Source organism: Helicoverpa armigera, chromosome 28 (genome assembly GCF_030705265.1).
Source record: "Helicoverpa armigera isolate CAAS_96S chromosome 28, ASM3070526v1, whole genome shotgun sequence".
Classification (NCBI taxonomy): Eukaryota; Metazoa; Arthropoda; class Insecta; order Lepidoptera; family Noctuidae; genus Helicoverpa; species Helicoverpa armigera.
The window spans coordinates 2909556-2932770 of NC_087147.1; the positions used below are offsets into that span (position 1 = coordinate 2909556).

A 23215-nucleotide genomic window follows, 5' to 3' on the forward strand; every position below is an offset into this window, starting at 1 on the left:
TATTATGTAGCACAAAATATATCAGTCAACAAAATACTATGGGGCAGGTTGTGACAAATCACAACCTACCCCGAGCAAATGTCACTTTTAGCCCCGACACCAAAACTGCGCATTTAAGGTTATGTAGCGAAAACGAAACATACTATAGTTGTAAAATCGTAGATTCATCACAAAACAAAAGAATTAGTGCGTAAATAACACGACAGAGACATCTCCATTTGTATAGAACATCGGTTTTAGACCAAAATTACTAAAAATTCAAAATTTTACTTACCTGCGATTTTAATGGCAGCACGCGCGTGCTCCTCACATAAACACGTTAGCGCCACTGGCTCTTGCGGTGTAGTAGCCGGTCGCGGCGGGAGTATTTGTCTCTTTCTGACGTCAGTATAGCGTTCTCTGTTTCGCCACCGTTGCCACTGTAACAACCTACCCCTGTCACTACCAGCCCCAGTCTCCCCTATCTTGCACTAAAAAAGTAAAAAAGCTTTGACCGTAGAGTCCTAGGTACCTAAATTCTCAAGGTGCCTTCATTTAATTGTCCTTAAATTTTTAATTAAAAGTTTAAAAGAAAAAAAAACACATCATTAAAATTAGCAAGTCAAGATAATAATGAAGATTTATTCATATTTATAGAACCAATTTGCCTCTTTATACCTAAGAAAAATATTTTAAATTATTATTCGTACACAATAACAATATACAAAGTTACATAAACAAATAAGCAAAGTTATACAAAAAATCTAATAGCAGCCTTTATGCAAAGTTATCAAAAAAACTAAATAGCTAACATTACAATTGGAACATTCACTTGATATTTTTCCCATAATATACATTGCTGGCTTAAATCTCCCATATAATAAAGTTTTAGATCAAAACCACCAATGTATGTGCTACATCAAGGACTGAGCACTAACGTCCAATACCAAGAACAATCTTAAAATTCAAATACCGAAGTAAATTTCGCTGTGTATTATATCCATTACCGATTTTATTCTCATTATCAAATTGTATAACAGAAGTAAACACGCAATGTAATAAAAACAACGCAATATACCAAGCAATTCGAATTTAGAATTTAACGCCATCCACCTCCACACACGAGGTCGATGGTTTAAAACGAAAAACAAACTAGTAAACGGCCAGTACCTATTTTATGCTACACTGAGGTAGAATACTTTTTGCTGTGTGAATTTAAAAAGATCGTGATTCGTATTTTTGAAAATAGAACAGTAATATTTATAGTGAATCTGTGATTTGAGGAGTTTCTTTTTTTTAAGTTCGTTCTCACATGCAGTGGATTTTTTATTTATTGTAAGTTATTTATTTATTATTTACCCAATTATTTTAACATTAATAAAAGATCAATTTCATTAGAATCATAACAACATTAAACTCAGAGAGAACTATCTACATGTAAGTAATTGCATTAAGTATTGAATTAATAAAAAAATCTTAAAATGTTTTTTAATGACACAATTTTCATATTTCATTGACAATAAATTGACTATAAGTACTTATGAATGAATACAATATTTATTATTTAAATCAATAAAAGCTATAAAACTTAGTAAGACTTTTTCATAATAAGTACTTTATCCTCAATATGCAACAATGAATGTAATAAAAATCTTTTTTTCTATTTACAAATATAAGGAAAATCTCAGTTTTAAGTAAATAAAAAGGTTATTATATATATATAGTCTTGACCCTGTTAGCAAATAATTACCTAACATGGGTAGGTAAAACTTATTAACTACATTACAACTTTACAAAGACCAGTTTACTCCCATGGTTTCGTTCGCAAGAACTACCCTTAGGAACATCTTCCCGGACGAGGATAATACAAAGTTAAAAGCGTTAATTGAAATTGGTCTAATAAGGTACATCTGATGAGCTCGTGGTTAAGTAACAGCAACATGGGTCGATCGATCTTAAGATAAAGCAACTCTTGCCGCGGTCAGTCTGTAGATGGGTGGCCTATGTCATAACGCCTGTAGTTTAAACATCCTTGGCAGTCGTAAAAGGCATTCAGAAGCCGGAAAGTCTGACTATTAGGGTATCGAGAAGCCCGGCTAATGGGATAGGCAGTCGAAAGTGCTTTTAAAGAAATATACTCTTCACCTCTGCGTCCATACTTAGATGGCGCTTTTTGGAATGACTTCAAAATCACTTAATTTGGCAGCAATTATTACATTATTATAATTTAGCATTTTAAGATGATACTTTAAAACAATTTATATAGTGAAAGTACAAAAGAAGTAAATACTTATAGACGTTAATAACAATCAAAATTTATAAAGCGTGGCTTATTAATAATGCTTAATTAGGTAATTAATAGTTTTAATTTATAATTCAAACAACTAATATTTGAGCAAGCATTTTTCCGCCTTGTGGCCCATGATAATTTTAAATAATTAATGCACCTACCATGTTATCTCTGCATATCACCCTAAGGTTGACTGGAGAGAATGCCCATGGCATTAAGACCGCCTTTGTAATTGTATGATGATTGCATAAAGTTAAATAAATATGTAAATAGATCCGTGGATACTCCACGCATCCAGATAAAATGTTTGATTTTGCTAAGCGGACGATATTTTTATTATTATTTGAAGTATTTACATAATATTTACATTAATTTTAAAAATTAAAAATTAACTTATATATACAACTTAAAACTAATACATAGCGGACGATTATTTTTCAGCAGTCATTAGCGCTATCAACAAAACTAACAAGGAAACAAAAAAAACATTATTATAATCGTATAGATAACAAAGTCTGTATGTTATTTGTTACTTTTTAATCTCGGTAAACTTTTGGTGGCCCTTACAAAAGATTGCAAAAAGCTTTTATTCAAAGTCCTTGGTGCCTTATTACTTACTCCTTTCTCCGAAATTCAGAAATACCTACCGGTGACAACTTTGAGTCATTAAAAATTCTTAATACTTACAAAATTAATTAAAGTTCGCTTTATTAAGTAGGTATAATTTGAACTGTCTTAATTAAAAGTTCCCCGTAAATATAAGTTAAATTGTGGTTCATTCCAAGAAACTCTTTTACTCATTCTTATAAAAACTGACATAATGCTATGTAACATTATCGAATTTCTACCTAATTAGCATTCAATTAAGGTCAAATCTACAAACCCAGTAATCAAGAAACACTAAGAAAAAAGTAAACTTGAATAATAAATAGGAATGGGCTGATTTTCCCTCCTAACTTGGTTAGAAATCTTAATCTATTAGTATAAACGACTTCTGACGTTAGAAAAAGTTGCGAAATACGAGTTTAAATACATTAATGCGTATATATAAATATATTTACATACTCACCTTCATAATATAAGCATTAGATATACTAGTTATACGTAGGTTAGCCTAGGTCGAGATTAACTTTGAAAAAATGCCTCCTTAGCTTCGAAATATGTACCTAGTTATTTATATTTAAATCACATTATTACCTTATTGTTAATAGAGAGAGAAAAGTAACGTATGATATACTTATACTATTAAAACGATTTTGTCGGTAGTTTTCACGGGGCACGGCTGGAACCGCGGGAAAATGCCAATTATTAATTTTCATACCTAATTACACAAGAGTTCTAAACACCATGCATGTTACAAATACTGGTGTAATTCATGATCTTTCGAAATACTCAGGAAATTATAAATTATACCGTTTATAAGATTATGTGAGATAATCTGGTTTTCAAGTTATTTGGGTCATCGGAACATGTATGCAGTTTGATGATTTATCGCTAAAAGATCTTAGAGTAAGATATATCACTATTTAAGTTCATCTGCGTAGCCTTTTCTTAACTATTTTGGGGTTGGCTTTCAGTCTAATTGGATGCAGCTGAGTACCAGTGTTTTACATGGAGCGACTCTGTATTTGACCTCCTCAACCCAATTACCAATGGGCCACCAATGGGATTGTAAGGACTTTAAGAAATCCAAAATGAATTAAAAATGGTTATTCAAATATTTTTTTCAGTTTGCTCAAAATTGGACAAATTATTATCGTAGCTAAGTAAGTGGTGAAAGGAAGACGTTTTAGAGGTTATCTAATTACTTACAATCTAGCCATACAAAACCTAATAATAAACAGGAACTAGCCTTTATTAACTCTCGTTACAATCTAAAAAATTATAAAAGATGCCACAATTAGCAGTCTTTTTGTCTGGAAAATAAAATCCAAAAATAAGTACTTTAAATATTCAGTAAATAGATTTTGAGGTAGGGTTTTTTATTTTTATGTAAAAATAAAAGTTTTATTTTGCTTATAACGTACCTAAGTAAATAGTTACGAAATATAGTCATAATATTAAAAAATCATAAGTTCTAATTTGTATAAATAAAATGGTATTCTTATAAAGTTCGCAGACATCCATTCATCTTGCGATCTAGCGTTTGCGTGCAAAACCTGACAAGACCATTGATCGATAAATTCACCACCTCGGATTCGATCCCACGACCTTACGCTTGCCAATCCAACGCCCTCGCCGCTGGGCTGTCGCCAATTAATTTTATCGATCATAAACATTATCATTAACATAAACATGCGTAAGCGCATTGCAACGGGATTTTGTACCAAGGTGCACAACTTTCGCTCCAAGTATAATATTGTAAGTTTGAGACTCATCCTTGCACTTAGGACAAGGTAATACTGTTAGCGGGTTTATTCAAACTCCACAGGATTTAAGTAAAGAGGGCAGTCTTTACTATATTGTATTGTATTTAAGCGTGCGTTGTTTTCGCTGTACTTAAATAAATATTAGATTTGATTGAATATGTCTATCTTGCTTGAGCTTAAAATTTACTGAAATCTAGAAGTTATGGAGTATAGATATAAAGCCTGCAAGCAAAAGTTATATGCATTAAGTCGAGGATTGAACGACATGAAACTAGCTAATCCCCGTGGTTGAACCCGCGTCCCAAGGGAACTTCTTGCTGCACCAGGGTAAAAAGTAACCTACGTCCTCTCCCTGGCTCTAGCTAGCTAGACTATTAGTGTATCAAAGTTCATTTAATTTGATTCAGTAGTTTTGGCGTAAAAGCGCGATAATCACTAATTTTGACACCACAAACAGAGCTGGTTACTTCTGTATTTATCGTATTTGTAAACAATGATGAACAATACTTCTCGCTCACAGTGAGACCTCGGCCGATATGTTACAAGGCTTCACGTGAAATGTCAACACATTTATTATTTTAGTAATTACCGAGCTTTTGTTCAATTACTTTATAACTATACTTAAAGTATCATTGTCAATACATTTTATGGGAAGACCACAATAGCCCTGTTTAATTGGTTTCTAATCTTTTATAATGGACACAGTTCTAGCCAAATAACTTTGCCAGTCCCTAAAGTCAGCCATTCAATGCCTAACATAGCATAGCATGCGCAAAAATATTTTGTTGCGTAAACATTAGTATCCAAGTTTAGAGATGCATAGTTATTTGATGAAAGCTATATTTACATATGTATATGTAGTTCAGCAACCACAGCTTAACTTAGACTTACCAGTTTTATTATTTCTTCAAAATTTCAAATAGATATTAATTACCTATTTCAGTTTCAACGCTTTCTATTGTACAAACTTGTCTAGTTTCCTTATATTTGTAGTACATGAATATTCATTAGTTTCAGTACCTTAATTAATATGCTTAATTGCTAAAGCTCGCCCTTTCTTGCTCAACTTAGGGAAATAGTACCATGTATCTTTTGCAAAATGCGTGTTAGGTAAGATTGTAGGCGTGGGTCTTGATCTATAGGCCTGCAAAATTGATTTAGTTTCGGTCTACATATCGTATCAGACTGCTAAGAGATATGGAGGTGAGGTTGTGGCGGTCTCAGGCACGCAAATATCACCATAATTTATACCTAGCGTGTTAGGTATAGGCTGACCTGGTAAGAGATTGTTTTTGGTTTTCTATAAAAAATCTGTTATTTTGGCGTGACACTCAAACAATTACAAAAAAATAGACGCATTTTGGCAGTAGGTATCATCATTTCATGTCTGTCCAGCAGTTTTTGAGGCTAATGCGAGCAGACAAACAGACAGACGACTTTGTTTTATAAAATGTAGGCTAACCATAACATAACATAACAAACGAACTTATAAAGGTCGCCGTCGACGCTGGATGCAGGTCGCCTCCAACAGGTATCTGTGGAGATCTAAGGGGGAGGCCTATGTTCAGCAGTGGACGTCCTATGGCTGAGATGATGATGATATTGAGGCTACCTATAAAATAAAGTGTCAATTAGTTAATGTCAGATATTGCTATCCCAAACCTGTGATACCAAAAGTCATAGTTTATCTGTCAAATAAATTCCTGATAGGCTATCAGAGATTTTATCACTAACCAATGAAACTGGTCAGTAATAATTTATCTTATTTATGTTTTGACAGTATAAATAAATTGTGCAATGGTCAAATCCTGGCTTCCATACGAAATGAAGTGAGATCGATTCCTCGGTGGCGCCGGAAGTGAAGAGCCGCCATTACGTTACGTCATCGCGTCATTTCCGGTTGCGTCACGATGCGTGTCATTCGCTTTAGTTTTTTAGGGTTGCCTTTAATTTGATATGGTTATTTAAATTAATTTAAGCCTATGTAACGTAAAATGAATCTACATTTAACTTATAAAGAGACCATTTAATTAATTAATTATATTAAGGTGATTAAGTCACTTGGCATACATAAGATTTTTTTCTGTTTGATTTTAATTTTCCTGGTGTGTTACTCTTTGTTTTCTTTTTAACAAATTTTTTTCAACACGCAATAAAATTATACAAATATACTAATTAAACATATTTTATATGATTACAAAGTAGTAAATAAGTAAGTTACATATGTTAGCATATACCTTTAAAATAAATGTCATAATAATCATCATAAATCACATTTTTTTCTCACGCCATCTCTAACTGACAGCCCTAACCAAAAAACCCAGTTAAAATAACTATAAAACATAACACGCAGCGACTGGGTCAAGTGATCTCGTAATATTACCATACATATACATGTCGGCGCGTTGATAACATTATAGTTATGAGCGGGTAACCCCGAATAGAGTAGTAAGTGTCACGATGAGTGATGGCAGCAGTCATTCTGGTGACAGGTGCCAACTGAATTGTGCACATTCTAACCTATTGGCTCGAAATCTCATTCCATCCTACTGATTGTGTGTGATTGTGAATAAAATGGTGAGGAAACCAAATAATGGAACGGTGGACTACACAAGCGTGCCTTTATTTTTGAATTCCGGTCGTTACAACGCCCGAGATGCAACGTGACAGCCATGACCGCCGCGAGGCTCCTTCTGACGTTCCCACATCAGAAGTGGGATGTAATCCGAATGCCCACATGTGTTAAGGATTGCCCTGCTACGTGTTCAAAAAAAAAATTGAAAACGCTAGTAGCAAAAAAAATTATGTCTGATACGACACTGCTATCACAAGGAAGAATCCTGTGTGGAAACATCTCGTACTGCAACATAATGTTCATGGAGCTGTCTATGTAGAACAAGAATTTTGTGAACGGGTTTCGGGAGAATTTACCACATGAAGATTGCAATCCTTATAGTGCTAAATAACGACTCAAAAAAAATGGAACGTCGATTATTTAAAATGGTGTTTTTAGAAGCAGATTTCTAAAGAATTTCAGCGAAGGTACAAGTATGGTAACCACGGTTTTGGTTATGGTATCGGTTTCCAATTTTTTTTTTTAAAGTCAAGCTTGTTATCGAAGGTATGCTAGAAAATTAACCGAATTTATCTAATTTTCATGTTTCAACAATGATGGTGATTATTGTGCAATATGGCGACAAAATTACGGTCGTGAATGGAGCATCCCAGCTGCCTGCGGAGCTTGACGTGTCACCGCGAGTTTAGAGTGTCGGTGCTCGTGCATCTCCGTGGTGCCTGCGAACGTGAAGCCGCTGTACTGCGCGCCATAGCGATGTGCGCATCGTCACGCACTTTGAGTGGAAACCCGGTGAGACCGATCCATTTTTGCTGTATGTTGAGGTTATTTGTCATACGACATTTATAAACTTGAGAGGCAGTTTCAGTCTCGTTAAAAATTAAAACCCCAAGTTACAATATTTCAGTTTTTGCGTCATTGATTGATTAAATGTGCATCAGACTATAGATTTTTGGTAACATTTGGCGCTAAGTTGTACCAATGACGGATACCGGGGTGACTTGAAAAAGACTCGTTGGCCTCGTGATGGCACTGGGGTCACCAGGAAGAGACCTGTGTAAAGTCTGCGGTACTGTTGTTTTTATTGTGTTAAGCTGTACCTATGATGGGTATCGGGGTGACTTGGAAGAGACTCGTTGGCCTGTGTGACGGCATCAGGATGACCAGGAAGAGACCCGTATACATCGGTGGTACAGTTGGTAACATGTGTCTGATAGCTTGGCTAAGGGAAACCTGTGTGACAGCAACTAGCCTGTTTGGCAATGACTAGCCTGTGTGGCAATGACTAGCCTTTGTGGCAATAACTGGCCTGTGTGGCAATAACTAACCTGTGTGGCAATAACTGGCCTGTGTGGCAATGACTAGCCTGTGTGGCAATAACTGGCCTGTGTGGCAATGACTAGCCTGTGTGGCAATAACTGGCCTGGGTGGCAATGACTAGCCTGTGTGGCAATAACTAGCCTGTGTGGCAACGACTATCCTGTGTGGCAACGACTAGCCTGTGTGGCAACGACTAGCCTGTGTGGCAACGACTAGCCTGTGTGGCAACGACTAGCCTGTGTAGCAATAAGTAGCCTGTGTGGAAATGACTAGCCTGCGTGGCAATGAGTATCTTGCATGGCAATGATTCGCCTCTGTGGCAATGACTAACCTGTGTGGCAGCAAATGGCCCGTGTGGCATTGACTTACGGAAATGTGTGACTTTAGTGAAACATTTTGTTTCGTTTGGACTTCAAACTTGTAACCACTGTAAGTTGTTGTATAACATGAGCAAAGGGAGTTATTTGAGGGGTCAGGGTGACCGAACGGAGTAGACTGTAAGATGAAACGGTACACACGAGGACGTGTGATAATGCAGGACGGCCGTGTCGGCGCGTTGATAACATTATAGTTATGAGCGGGTAACCCCGAATAGAGTAGTAAGTGTCACGATGAGTGATGGCAGCAGTCATTCTGGTGACAGGTGCCAACTGAATTGTGCACATTCTAACCTATTGGCTCGAAATCTCATTCCATCCTACTGATTGTGTGTGATTGTGAATAAAATGGTGAGGAAACCAAATAATGGAACGGTGGACTACACAAGCGTGCCTTTATTTTTGAATTCCGGTCGTTACAACGCCCGAGATGCAACGTGACAGCCATGACCGCCGCGAGGCTCCTTCTGACGTTCCCACATACATATATGTACATATACTTACCTGAGATAAAAACTTCATAACTCCTCTCTAATGCATATTATGTGGAGTAATGTGATACCTCATTATCTTTATATACTTAGATACTGGTAATCTGTGTTAACTTATAATAATATTATAGTTAAAAAAACTGGTTTACGTTAAGGAATGATGGATGAACGCAAAGACTGGAGTAGGTTTAAATTAAAATGGGTATTTTGACATTTGTGTATGCCGTGGCCAACAACCGGCTATTGTATCTTAATTTCCCGAGCCTTTTCCCAGCTATGTTGGGGTCGACTTCCAGTCTAACCAGATGCAGCTGAGTACCAGTGTTTTACAAGGAGCGACTGCCTAACTGACCTCTTCAACCCAGTTACCGGGCTACCCGATACCCTTCAGTAAGACTGGATGTCAGACTTTCTGCCTTCTGACTACACGTAACGATTGCCAAAGATCTTTAAAATGACCCATCGATTTATCGTGCCTTTTGAAACACGGACAATATGGCCACTCATCCACAAGATTTGACTAAAATAACTTTTATTACAGATTTCTATAGGGATACTACAATACAATGCTTACAAATGATTCCAAAAGAATGTGTTATAATTTGAACTACTTTACTTATTATTCAATGAATACACTAACATTATATAAACTGAGCTAGCTCTACTCGTCCCACACAATAGCTAAGCTTTCTCGCAGACAATGTTAAAACCGCGACTTCGCTTATGTCACCCGTTGCTTGGGAAATTACTAACAATGAACAATACTGAATAACTATTACACTTATTATGTAAAGATGAGAGGAAAAGTTATTTTATTATATTATAGAAATAGTTACTATTCTTCGCAAGTCCACTGCTGAGATAACTTCTTCCCGCATCCGGATAAACAACATATTAAATGTCCCTTTTAAATTAGCTTAGTAATTTTACCTTTTAGGGAAATTCTTCGATTGTTAGCGAAAAATACAAGTTAAAATGTTTTTTTTTACCTTATATGTTAAAATACGAGGAATGATCTTATTATTACGAAAATAATATACCTTAAAGTAATTTTTGATGTCTTTGTTTAACTCCGAAAGTTCTTACAATACAAATGTCACTCAAAATGAAATTAAGTTAGAATGCACTCTAGCGATCAGTCCATGAATGGGTGACTATATTTTTTGCACTCAACCGCAACTAATAAGTCTGAATATAAAGCAAAAATCTTCCTCATTTCAAACCCAAAAGAACCACAAAAAAACTGACTTTCTAAAAACATCAGTTAGTTATCTAGCTGCTCAAAAATAAATTAAAATAGACTAAATGCAACTAAACAGAGTTATCAAGACTGAAAATCAAGACAATTTAAAAATTCAAAATGGCAACCAATACGGAACTTTTGTCCAACAATGTAGCTATAAATGCTTGGTCATAGACTATCGTAATATCTGTCAATAGACAATATTGTCGGAACTCTTTGGAGCTTACTATTACGTATTAGAATGAACTAGCAAATTCTTTATTTGAACACCCAAGATGCTGTTATGTATACTTATCTTTAGAAAAAACTTCTTACAATGTATGGGCATGTGATGAGGAGGAATGAGAATCATGTTATGAGCAAGATTTGGGCATGAACGTAGATGGATATAGAAGAAGGTGACGACCAAATTATGCGATAAAAAGAGTGTTTCCTATTTGAGAGATGACGACAGATATAATAGAATGGAAGTAGAATAATGTAAATATAGGTATGCTGCGTCGACCCAAAATAAAATTAGGATGTAAGAGGATGATGATTTAGAATTTAGAATTAACTGCATCAAGACCTATCCTAACAAGAATTGGATTAGATACCTACGTATTTAAATTCAAAAGGAAATCTTTGAATGTGTTAAAAACATGCATAATAACTAAAAACAAGCATGGTTAATGGCAAAAGTTAATTATTATTTTATGTAACCATTTCAATATTATGTAGTATATTAATTTGAACTTGGTATCAATTCCAATTTCATTAGTTCTCGCCGTTATTATAAATGCAAATACAATATTATTATTATAAATGCAAATAAAATAGTTACAGGTATGTGCTAATATAAATAACTGTCAGTTTGCCACGCTTTCATCTCAAAATTACTAAATCAATTTAAATGAATTTTGGTCTCGAGTCTGAGTAAGGACTTAGGCTACTATTTAACGCGGATAAAACCGCTGGAAGTCAGGTTAATAAGTTATTTATCATCATCGTCATCATCTCAGCCATAGGACGTCCACTGCTGAACATAGGCCTCCCCCTTAGATCTCCACAGATGACCTGTTGGAAGCGACCTGCATCCAGCGTCTTCCGGCGACCTTTATAAGATCGTCTGTAAGTTATCTATGCTAGCACTTAATAATCAAAAAGCTTTGATATTTAAAGATCATCCTTCACCCTAGATTTCTCATAGCATCTAATAAACCATAAACCAGACCATAATATCTATGATTAATGGTGTATCAAGCGATTGTCCTTTACAAAGTGAACGGAACCACGCTCGTGAATAATGCGTCGCCAACCCAAAGCTGAGATGTGTAAAGGTCTCAACTTGTAGAATTTAACACAATATTCGCTTTAAATGTACTTTAGTGTTGATATTGGTTAATACCAATTTCGTAACGCGTTGAATTCTACGGCCAAGGATTTAGTGTCAAAACTGTCTTTTGTTTTTCATTCCGTTCCTAGATTCACTTTGAATGTAGAACAATCCACATCATCCAAGCCTCTTAAGCTAATTCAAGCTTTAACTATAACTAAACTGAAATATTACACTCATATAAAAAGCAGCCTTAGTCCATCTGTGACAAATGAACTCTCAACTGATGAATAGGTAATTAGTTCATGAGACTATCGCCTTCAAGCAAATAAAGAAACTCTTCAGTTTTATGATATTAACTCTTTAGTATGTACCTATAGATTACCTGTAGACAATAAATGTTGAACTGTTGAAGACAATAAAGTAAGTTTTTGGTTGAAAAAGAATGAAAATAAAGTGCCGTAACTATCCAAGTATACCAAAAAACAAGAAAGATATCATAATCTACTCAAAATGGAGTCACCACAACACACACACATGCTCAGAAGCTTTCGTACTGACGTCACCTATTACGTCACGCGTCAACAAACTCCGCGCGAAATCACGGTACAGTCGCGAAGAAAAGTTCAAAACTTACAAAACACTAGATATTTTGTAACAACTATCTAAGCTAAAGAAAGGCTACAATCGCTAAATGTTCCCACGAAGTTACTTTCAATTACACTTTTTGTTGCGACTGTACTGACAGATCGATAAAGACTTTATGCACGCGAGATTATTAAAATTGTAGCGTTTAGTTTTGCAAAAAATATTGAGGTTCTTTTAATTGTTATTATCGTGAACAAGGTCCCGAGTTCGATACCATTTTTTTATGGGAAATCATCAAATGACCCCTCTCGCTGTGGGTTAGCAGCGTGAGGGAGTGTCAGACTCTTACTGACTAAAACCCATCATGTTCCTTCTTAAGCCCTTTATATACCAGGGCCGCGGTAACTCTTTCGAACCATCCCGCAACATCGTCGAACAATCCAGTAGTCCCGCGAGTTAGATACCTGAGACGGCCTAAAAGCTCCGTCTGATTTTAAAAACTTTTACAAAGCAGTCCGGAATCTGGAAATTGGCCATGTTACAACCCCGTGCCTAAGAGGACACGTAAAGCCGGGGTCCCCGAATGCTATTCAGTAGCAATCGTTGTTACATTTCCACGTCAGAGGCCGTCAGGCGGATTTGAGAAAACTCTGACACTAGGGCTTGTTAGGTCATTAAATCCGCAATTGGAACCAAATGACTTTGCGTTTCCAAAGATATTTAATTATTTGCGCATTTGTTCTTACAGATCTTATTGAGAAGTTTTTCCTTATCCGAAGTTAGTACAAATTATTTACTTTTCTTCATAATTTTTTTGACTAAGTATTACGTAGTTGCGCAAGAACGCTTTTATGTTGTACGAGGTGTCAAACGGAAATGCAAAGTCATTTAGCAAGGAATGTTGTTTATTTCTCATATACTTGAATGTTACGACTTAGTAAGGCTATTTATACCTTCATTGCTTAATCCTTCAAAAACGCGTCAAACTACTAATTAGTGTTTTCCTCCACAAATCTCCTGGGAAAATGTTATATTAACGAGATAAGATACATATCGAGGCCTAATTAAAGTTAATTAAGTAAAATTATTACTTAATCGTCACTTAGTTAAGTGAGTTTTAAGCAATCTCGCTTTATGCGACTATGGTGATATGCTAATTGATTTAGTTTTAATTAAGTTGTTTTATGGAAATGTTACTTAAGTTTATGTCACTTAGTTGTAGGTATGTTTGTTTCTGCTTTGTCAATGCTTGTGTCAATCTCAAAAACTATATATATTGTAAGATTTATATGGCTTTATAATTAATTATTATTTGGCTTTAAAAATAAATAAATATTTTCCATTATATTCAAAATACAATGTAGGTAGGTACTTATATTATTTGTTAATTTTCACACGGCCTGTGATTCGGCAAAAACATCGATGCATCGACTTCTATTTTTTTTGCAACAAAGAGTATCAAACATTCAATCTCATATCTACATGAAAAAACCTTCAATAAATACTTAATTAGTCACGTTACGATTTAATTAATAAGTTCACACCAATAAACAAATAATCAATCCAAATCAATTACTCTAATCTAATCTGATCTAAAATATCTAATAAGTGCTAACTTAATACAGATCTGACAATATTTAACTATGATAAACGTCAAACTGACAGCTGTCACAACATTATGACTATTATTAAATAACGTTATACACCTATTACATGCGTTTGCGCCGGATACGAGAAAACATACGATACGTAATTTTGCACATACACGTACCTACTTTCTTTTCTAACAATATTTTATGATTTTATAGACTGATGGTGTAATAAAAGATGGATGAAAATGAATAATTTTATAGTTTATTTTATTTCTACGAATCTTTATTACAACCATATAGGTTTTATTTCTGTTCCATATTTGGAAGTTTTCATTTAAGCCGAATAGTTTTCTTCTATTGGCTATTAACAATAAAATATACATTTTATGTATATAAACAATTTGAAAGTTACATAGCTTGTCTATTCAATTTTAACTGACTAAAAGCTGAATTTAATTTAATTATAATTTGAAATGAGCGTCGACGTCGACATATTTAGAGTTTAACTGAAACAGAAATGGATAAAGGAAACATTTAATTTAGTCTGTACCAATATTATAAAACTGAATAATTTGTTGCTTTAATCGGATTAATTTCATGAACTAACCCTGATTGGTGGGAGGTCTCAAACGATCGAGAGGTGTGGAGACAAAATGGGGAGGCCCTTGCCCGGCAGTGGGACAGTACGGGCTAAGAAAAAAAAAAGAAAAATACTATTTATTGAGCCACGCTAGGTATAATAATATGGTATTTTATCCGGTTGCGTAAGGTATATCCTACGGGACTCCGGCGAAACCGCTGACAGAAGCTAGTATTAGTGCTAACATTAGTTTCCAACACACGCTATAAAAGAAATCACAATATCCACCAACAATTCAAGGTCATTTACCACAACATAAGGAAACCAAACTCGAATTATTTCCTTCAAAGAAAATGCCAGGATGTGCCCGTCCAGAGCGAGTAGCCGTGTGTTTCCAAAACGGACGAACGGACATATAAACTGGTTCTGTATGTATGTATGTATGTACGGTCAGTGAAAGTATGAAGTCATGGACCATGGTCATTGCGCTTACGGTACTGGCGAGTAGTCAAGTGTTAGTGGGAAGACATTTTTTTTAGCTAGATAAACTTGATTATAGTATTTTACTGGTATATGCATAGTTTTTTCTGAACCATGTTGGGGTGGGCTTCCAGTCTAATTGGATGCAGTGACTGCATATATGACCTCTTTCTATAAGACTGGTTATCAGACTTTCTGGCTTCTGACTATACCAGTAATGATTGCCAAGCGTTGCTTAAACTTATGATTGATCGACCCGTGCGACCACGAGCTGCTCATCGCATACCTAAACATATTTAGCGCTATACAAATAAGAGCTTAGCAAACACTTTTTCTCCTGACTGTACTCAAGGAAATAACATTGCCAACAAACTTAATCTCAGAATGCAATAAATTATTTATGTATACCTTCCCACATAACGTTATCTAATAACGTATTAAATACATCATAATCACAATAAATCATTTATACTATTAACGTAATCGTAAATATTTCGTGGAAATACAAAACTTTTCTCGTAGCCATACAATCCATAGCATATAATACACTATATAAAATGTCCTTGCTTAATTACTAAACGTGATTTTCAAAAGTAGAAGTACGTAATATTGTCTCCGGGGGCCTTAATATAATTACATCAAAATATTGAAAGCAATTCATATTACACCTATTGCTTCTTCTTCCTCTTCTTAGCGTTTATCCCGTCTTGTGACGGGGTCCGCTTTCCGTATCTTCTTCTTCCACTTCGCTCTATCCTGGACATCTTCCTCTTTAAGTTCGCAGATTTCCATATTACACCTATTGCATTCAATAAGCTTTTATTTTCTGTTTTATGTGTACTGATTTTGCGGAGGTACAGGCTCGTTTAAATATTTTATATTAATCTATAATAGGGAAATATTAAAACTAGGTATCAAAATATTCATCCGCATCGCTGTCAGCTGGGATCGTGCCCAAAAGGCTGGCTGCATTGCCACGCTGGATGGCAATGCATATCCTTTGACCGAAGTATAGGCCAGCCCTTTGGTCACGAGTGGACTCCACTAATCGCTTACTAATATCTCGAAATAGTCTGTGGGCACTTGGGCCCCATGGTCCCAGGGTTTCAACCCCAAACGGCTCAAAAATGCAATTGCCGGTGAGGTTTACATATTTGTGCCGCTTGAGGTTTTCCGCGGCCGCAGCAGCTGCACCGACACAGCTCGCCGTACTGGGAAGGTGGGAAGGTGCAAGGGTGTCGACGCAGGTTGCGTCCCACACCAAAGACCTTCCCATCTTCCAAGGCATTATAGACATCCCGTCTGGTCTCTTGCCATCGTCGCGTGCCAAGCCTCTGGGTTCTAAAATGGCTGGCACTCCGGCGGTGACAAGAGCACGACGGATAATGTCATTTATGCTGGCGTGTCGTGCCATGCGACCAGCACTTTTGCTACAGGAAAGACCATGGTGCCCAAGGCGGTCCACAGATTCACCGCACTGGCAGCGATGCGGAGCCGCAGTGGGAGCGCCGAGGCGTAGGCATGTAGCGAGCCGGCATTCAATTAAAAAAACATTCTTTAGATTTGACACAATAATACTATTTATTGAATGCATCATTTTAAGCCAAATGTAATGAATAAATTTAAATAAAATATACATCAATAATAACATAATTAGGTACTCATAAACTTCCATATTTCACACCGACAAAGTATGTTAATAATTGGGACGGTATAATATTAACTGGTCATAAATGGGTAAATAGAACCTTTAATAAAATATACCTATGTACGTATAATAAAAAAGTGCAACTCTGTCTTTCACTCTAGCAGTTTAAAACCTTTAACGGACTTGGGATAATATTGTCTAAGTTTAATATGGGCTGGTATTTTTCGAGTCTATGTACTAAATAAAGCATAGGCAAAGCCATGAGAACAGCGACCATGAACAGTGGGCGAAATTACCTTGCTATTACCTACGTCAATTTAAACATCCTGTAGAAAATCCAACTAGGATAAAACTAGCAAGAACTCATTTGGTTACATGCATTTATGAACGTGATTTAATATGTAAGAAAACCGGAGCAATCCAACACACTAATATAAATATTATATCATAAACTATAGAGAATAAGGTATAAACATAGATTAGGGTACACAAAACGCTCAACAAATACCAATTCTTAAAATCACATAAGTAATGACAACTCAATTTCCTTTTCAGACAAAATGCAGCCAACAAATCAACTGAAAGCTGCAGCGATACTTCTAATACTGCACATAACAACAACAAGAACTGCTAAGAACACTGCACCATCAGTCCACGAGGTTATCAACGAACAAGCCAGGATAGATGACAAGAGACCTCTATACGGCAATCCTCTAGCAGGCAACTCACAACAAAATGCTAAGCTACATGCTCAACATCAACAAGCTATGTTCAACGCTGAAAGGGTAAGACAACATAGAGCACAGCTCCAAAGATGGAACAAAGCTCCTCAGCAGATGGATAGCTATATGAAAGCATACCACGAGTCTCAAGAAAACCACCAACTAGCTCTCGAACAAATGCAATCAACGCAAAAAGATAAAAAACCTAAAGCAAGACAAGAAAGAACTAATCTAAGAAGCAGAAGTAATTTAGATCCTATTAAAATAACTAGAGCCGATGCAGTAGATAAGAATAGAAATCACAGATCGTTTGGATCTGTTTATAATTATAATAATGCTTTACAAAAATATAAAATTAATACTGCACCAGGACCTACTTATGATCAGGGTGTAACTATTAAACCTAATGGTAATGTCGGATTGAATAGCTATGAAAAAGAACACACTGGATTGTACACAGCAATATCACCGAGTAAAACTCAGTACGTCTACCCTAAATTGTACAATCAAATGCATTCTTACCAGTCAGCTGAAGATATCCATGCATTGAATACTTTACTTACTAAGTCGCCACAAGAGCAAATAACAGAGTTAAACACACTCACACAACCGAAGGAATATGGTAAAGATGTACTACAAACGCCTATCGACCTATATTTCTACTTAAACAACCCAAATACAGCTGAAGACAGCAGCAAATATAATGTACAAAATGCTTATGTTGCACCTTATGCAACTGGGTACGCAAATTATGAAGATCACAAACCGATCACGGAAGAAGTTGATGATATAGATGAGGAGAAAGCTGCAGAACTACAAAAGTACCAACAGCCAGCACCGACACCGATACCTCACGTTTATGAAGACCCTACAACTACGAAGAGTAATTATTACAAAATTGAAGTGGAGCAAACTATAAGCGGGAATAAACATGGAAAGAATATTGAGTATGTTCCTCAACATAAGCCAAATTATGCGGCTTTGAAGTACGAGAAACCTTTGAACTTCTATACTCCTGAACCCAGTACAGAAGGAGTGAAATATCTTCAGCCTCAGGTTTCAGGAGTTCAGCATTTATCTCAAGATGGCACCGGAGTCTCAGCATACGGAGATGATGATGTAAGTAAAACAAAAAATAGGACTAAACGTCAGTTAGATACAGAATTATTTATTTTAGGTAACGAAACTACAACTCAAGAACCTTTACTTGATAATGAAATTGAGTTTAGTGAAAATAACACGACTTCAAAAGAATCTTTTGAAAATTCTGTAGTTACTAATAACGTTGTTATTGATTTAGATAATAATACTATATTAAATGCTACTGATAGAAATGAAACATTGCCTACAGCAGATGAATGGAAACGTTATAGAGCCTTTGATGATGACCAGCCCGCTGGCGTAGCTAGAGATTACGACTACTACGATGATGACAACAGCAGAGATTATTCTTACGAAGGGGATTATGACCCTGATGACGACTTTAGCTCCCCAAATATAGATTATACTGCACACAACCATTTTAAACCACCAACAACATTCACTAATCCTAACAGACAAAGAAAACCAGCTTTCAATCAAAATGTAGACTCCCAAAGTGCTTTCTCAAACAGATATACAAGATTTAAACATCCAAGTTATAACGATTTCCATTCTGAAGTTAGTGACGAATATGGGTCACCCAGCCCTAGCTATGGCCCACCTAGCACCAGTTATGGGTACCCTAGCACTCAGTATGGGCCTCCTAAATACAATTTTAGGGGGCCTAAACAGCACTATGGACCCCCTACTCAGTTTCCAGAAGTTTCCAGCTTGCTTGATTCTTTAGAACCTGTGTATATGTTAACGGAATCTCAGTTGAAAGATATTGTAGGGCCAAGACATGTAAATGTACAACATTTGGATGTATTTCAATATACTCCGTTGACAAAGCCTAAACATAGGTATCCTAGGAAAAATAAGAAGCATAGGCCTCGTAGGAGACCTAGGAAATTGAATTTAGCAAAGTTTAGGAAATTAAATAAGTTAGTACACCATTAGAAAAAGCTTTAAGTACAAATAGGTTTAATTCTGACAACAATTAGCATAATATAGCTTCTTAATTTATAATAGCCAAAATAAAAACTGACAGTTACCATAGGTTGCCTATAATATTAGAAATTAAAATATTTTTAAGTTATTTAAGTAAAAACTAAAGTATTTATTATGTTATTTAAATAAATAAATTATTTGCTTGTAATGATTCTCATATATTTATTTACGGTACTGGGTATTAAATATTATTTACAAACTACAAATATTTAAAACCTGGCTGGTGCCGGCGACTTCGTCTGCGCAGGTTTAGTATTTCGAACAATATGTTTACAAATTGTAGCCTATGTGTTATTCTGATGTATAAGCTATATTATTGTAAAGTTTCATTAAAATCCATTCAGTAGTTTTTGCGTGAAAGAGTAACAAACATCCATACATCCATACATACAAACTTTCGCGTTTATAATATTAGTAGGATGTAAAAATAATATATGGAATTACAACTGACAAAAGTCTAAATACTCAGCAGTTTTTTTCTCAAATTGCGTAAATATTACCTCACACATTGAATCATGATTAAATGTCAACTGACCAGCCATTTAGTCAGCAATTTCTATTTGTCCCAAAGCTACTTGACTTGTGAAATCTGTTAAATTAAACAAGTACTGTCTAATATATTCATTCGGGTTAAAAATGGTAGTCATGATATTTTCTGATGTAATAAAAAGTCGTATTGGCCTATAGGTTATGGCACCTATCTCAAGTGCCAATTTGAAATCTGGCACGTACCGATATGATTTTTCATAGTCATGGCACTTTCTAAGAGTATGGACACCATTGCCTAACAGCAAAAGAAAATATCGTGAGCAAATCTGGAACTTTAAAGTCTAATAACTTGAACAAGTCTTAGGTATCAGTTAACTGGTTTGAGGAATTAGGAGGTCAGGTAGGGAGTCACCACATAAAAAACAGCTACATCCACTGAGAGAGGTATCCGACCCCATTATAATATATTTGGGAAATGGCTAGGCACATGATGATGGTATTCAATACTCATTAGCTTCACTGTATAAGATATGGCTGATAAAGACCTCGAATAGGACAGAACCTACTGCAGATATGTGAGGCGTCATATAACTAATTTCAGCTAGGCAAAGTTATTTGGCGGAAACCGTACAAGAAACATTAACATCTAGATTTGTAAAAACAAGACATCCGGATAAACCCGGAAAGCATTTCGTAATTTCACGGTGAGCTGGTGAAATGATGCTATCTGACTCAAAGAGCCGACAATACGGAATCACAAACTCCTTTCTACGCCATAAAATTTAATTCTAATGTATTTCCTTTACAAGGGGCAATAAAAGAATGAAATGAATATGTAGTAGTATAAAATGGTAGATAATAAACTGCCATGTTACTTTAAGAATCGTGATTCTAAAAGTTTACTCTGAAAGTTCCTCATGCCATTGTTTAATTTATGCTTGAGAAGTAGATAAATGCTTAGGTACCAATATAGAGGTATGTATTTGCTATCTTAAACAAAGGAGCTCAATCATTCTAAGGTGTTAAATAGTAGGTATATTCAGATATCTAGCTTCTCTTTGAAATAAAGAGTAGGTGCATTAGTGCTTATTCTTTCAATTTACTTGTTAACTTTAAATTATAAGTAGGTCCCAATTTAACTGTCAAGGTTTGGTACCTACATAATACAGAATCTAGACCACCCACGTTGCATATGTAAATAGGTGTAAAAAGCAATTACATTGATACAATATACTTGGGACCTAGAATAAATACATATTGAACAATAGAAGTAGGAACTTTCACAAGTCCTTACAAACAGTCTTGTTAGCCTACCTGAGTTCAATTCCTAGGTCAGATATGTGTCATTGTATGCATCTATAGAAGCTTAGAGTTGGCTTTGTCTCCTCGCCTCAAAGAATAGATAAAGAGTTCTTCCTGGCCATAACGGATAGGAAGTAGGTATAAAGAGAACAACTATGTTCCAATGCAGATCGTAAGAAATAATTGGTTCATATACTCGTAGGTAGTCAATTTAGGGGAACTGGGGGAACCCAAACTAAATAATGTAGAAAAAACTCTTCAGCCGTTTTCATCTTTATGACCCATCCTCCTTAGGTTTTATGATATCTTTCACCTACTACAACCAGATATTACCTCATAAAATAAAGGCTTCTTATTCCCCTTTCTCTAGAAGATTTCTTGCCTACCAAACCAATAAACTAAAAGCAAAAATACTTACCAAATCTCCTATTTTCACAGATCCAGTACGCAGCGAACTACGAATTCGGTTATCGAGTTCGCGACCACGAAACTGGCAATGATTTCGGACATCAAGAGGCGAAATCTGGAGACAAGACTCGAGGGTCTTACCATGTATTGCTCCCTGATGGTAGACTGCAGCAAGTCAAGTATTCTGCAGGACCTGATGGGTTCCATGCTGATATCTCTTATGATCATCTTCATGGAAATGCTTAGGAGATTTCCATGTTTTTTAATGTGATTGGAGCAAGATTCCATCAGATTTTCTTACAACAACTGTTTGCTAGGATTGTAAACAGTCGTTTTAAGAAAAACTGACTTTAATGCGATCTTTGAAGCCTTTGTGCGTGAATAATTTTGTTGGAATCTTGGCATTTCAATTTTTTGGTGCTAAATTTATTGATGTTCTGAGTGTGCTAGTGATGTTGATATCGAATTTAATATGTAAAGGAAAAATTGGTTTTTGACTTTTAAGTAATTTAAAATGTTCTGTTGTATTTAGTAGTAAGATAGACAAGTCAGTCGATATTTTAAATGTAAATAATAGTTGTTAATTTGTAAATATGTTTGTATGTTATTTATTAAGTTATTGTATGTGGATTTTGTTTTATTTTGTATATAATTTACAAAATTGATAATTTTAATAAAAATAAAAGACAAAACAAGAACAAATTCTTTATTTAAAAAAAAATACATTGATTACTTATACACTATGGCTGAATACACATATTATTTGTTCACATCTTCAAAGAAAGTAAGAACAATAAATATTAAGAAAAGCTTAATTTACTCAAGAACTAGCTTCTCTCAAAACTTTAAGTAAGTAAACTTCCTAAAAGCCCAAGTTAAACTAAGCTACCTGCTTCAAGCACCTAAGTATTTAAATAAATAAAATACAGCCTCTTTAGACCAACCAGGCTGTATGTTCACGCACCAACGCCCAAACTAATATGGCGCGAAAGAAAATCATAGCGCGCCATTTTATACAATATGGCGGGCCGCGGAAACGCTTAGAACAAAAGTTGCAAATGATATAATGCAAGTGAAAAAAGAAAGTGTAGTCATATGTCATTGCTAGCAAACGATATTACTTAGATTATGTAAGGTGCTTACGAGAAAATATGATCATAATTTTTGACCATTAAAATGTTTTAAAGCGCAGTTTGGTCACGAAGTTAACTTGAACTTTCTTGACACTTTATCTTAGATGTTGGATTAGGTAAACATATACCTTAAACATATAGATGGGTACCTAGTAGATAACTCCTACAGCAAATCAAACTACTTACTCTTTTCTGCAAAAATCCCAACCCACATTGAAATCTG

At 35.4% G+C, this 23215-nt stretch overlaps 2 protein-coding genes across 2 annotated transcripts in view; both read left to right on the top strand.

The window, feature by feature from the left end:
* LOC126056877 (neural cell adhesion molecule 1) overlaps nt 1-23215 on the top strand; it is a 293596-nt gene that overhangs the window by 256457 nt on the left and 13924 nt on the right. The gene's annotated exons all lie outside the window — the stretch shown is intronic.
* LOC110378288 (uncharacterized) lies at nt 1135-22548 on the top strand. Its single transcript, XM_049851513.2, has 3 exons — nt 1135-1314; nt 17403-18688; nt 21890-22548. The coding sequence occupies exons 2-3, from the start codon at nt 17408-17410 to the stop codon at nt 22103-22105; spliced, it is 1497 nt and encodes a 498-aa protein (XP_049707470.2). The 5' UTR covers nt 1135-1314; nt 17403-17407; the 3' UTR covers nt 22106-22548.

Excerpts from the sequence above, each read along its gene's own strand:
- LOC110378288 (XM_049851513.2), top strand. The coding sequence starts at position 17,408 with ATGCAGCCAACAAATCAACTGAAAGCTGCAGCGATACTTCTAATACTG. Across the intron at positions 18,689-21,889 it reads CAGCATACGGAGATGATGAT|ATCCAGTACGCAGCGAACTA; the intron begins GTAAGTAAAACA and ends CTATTTTCACAG.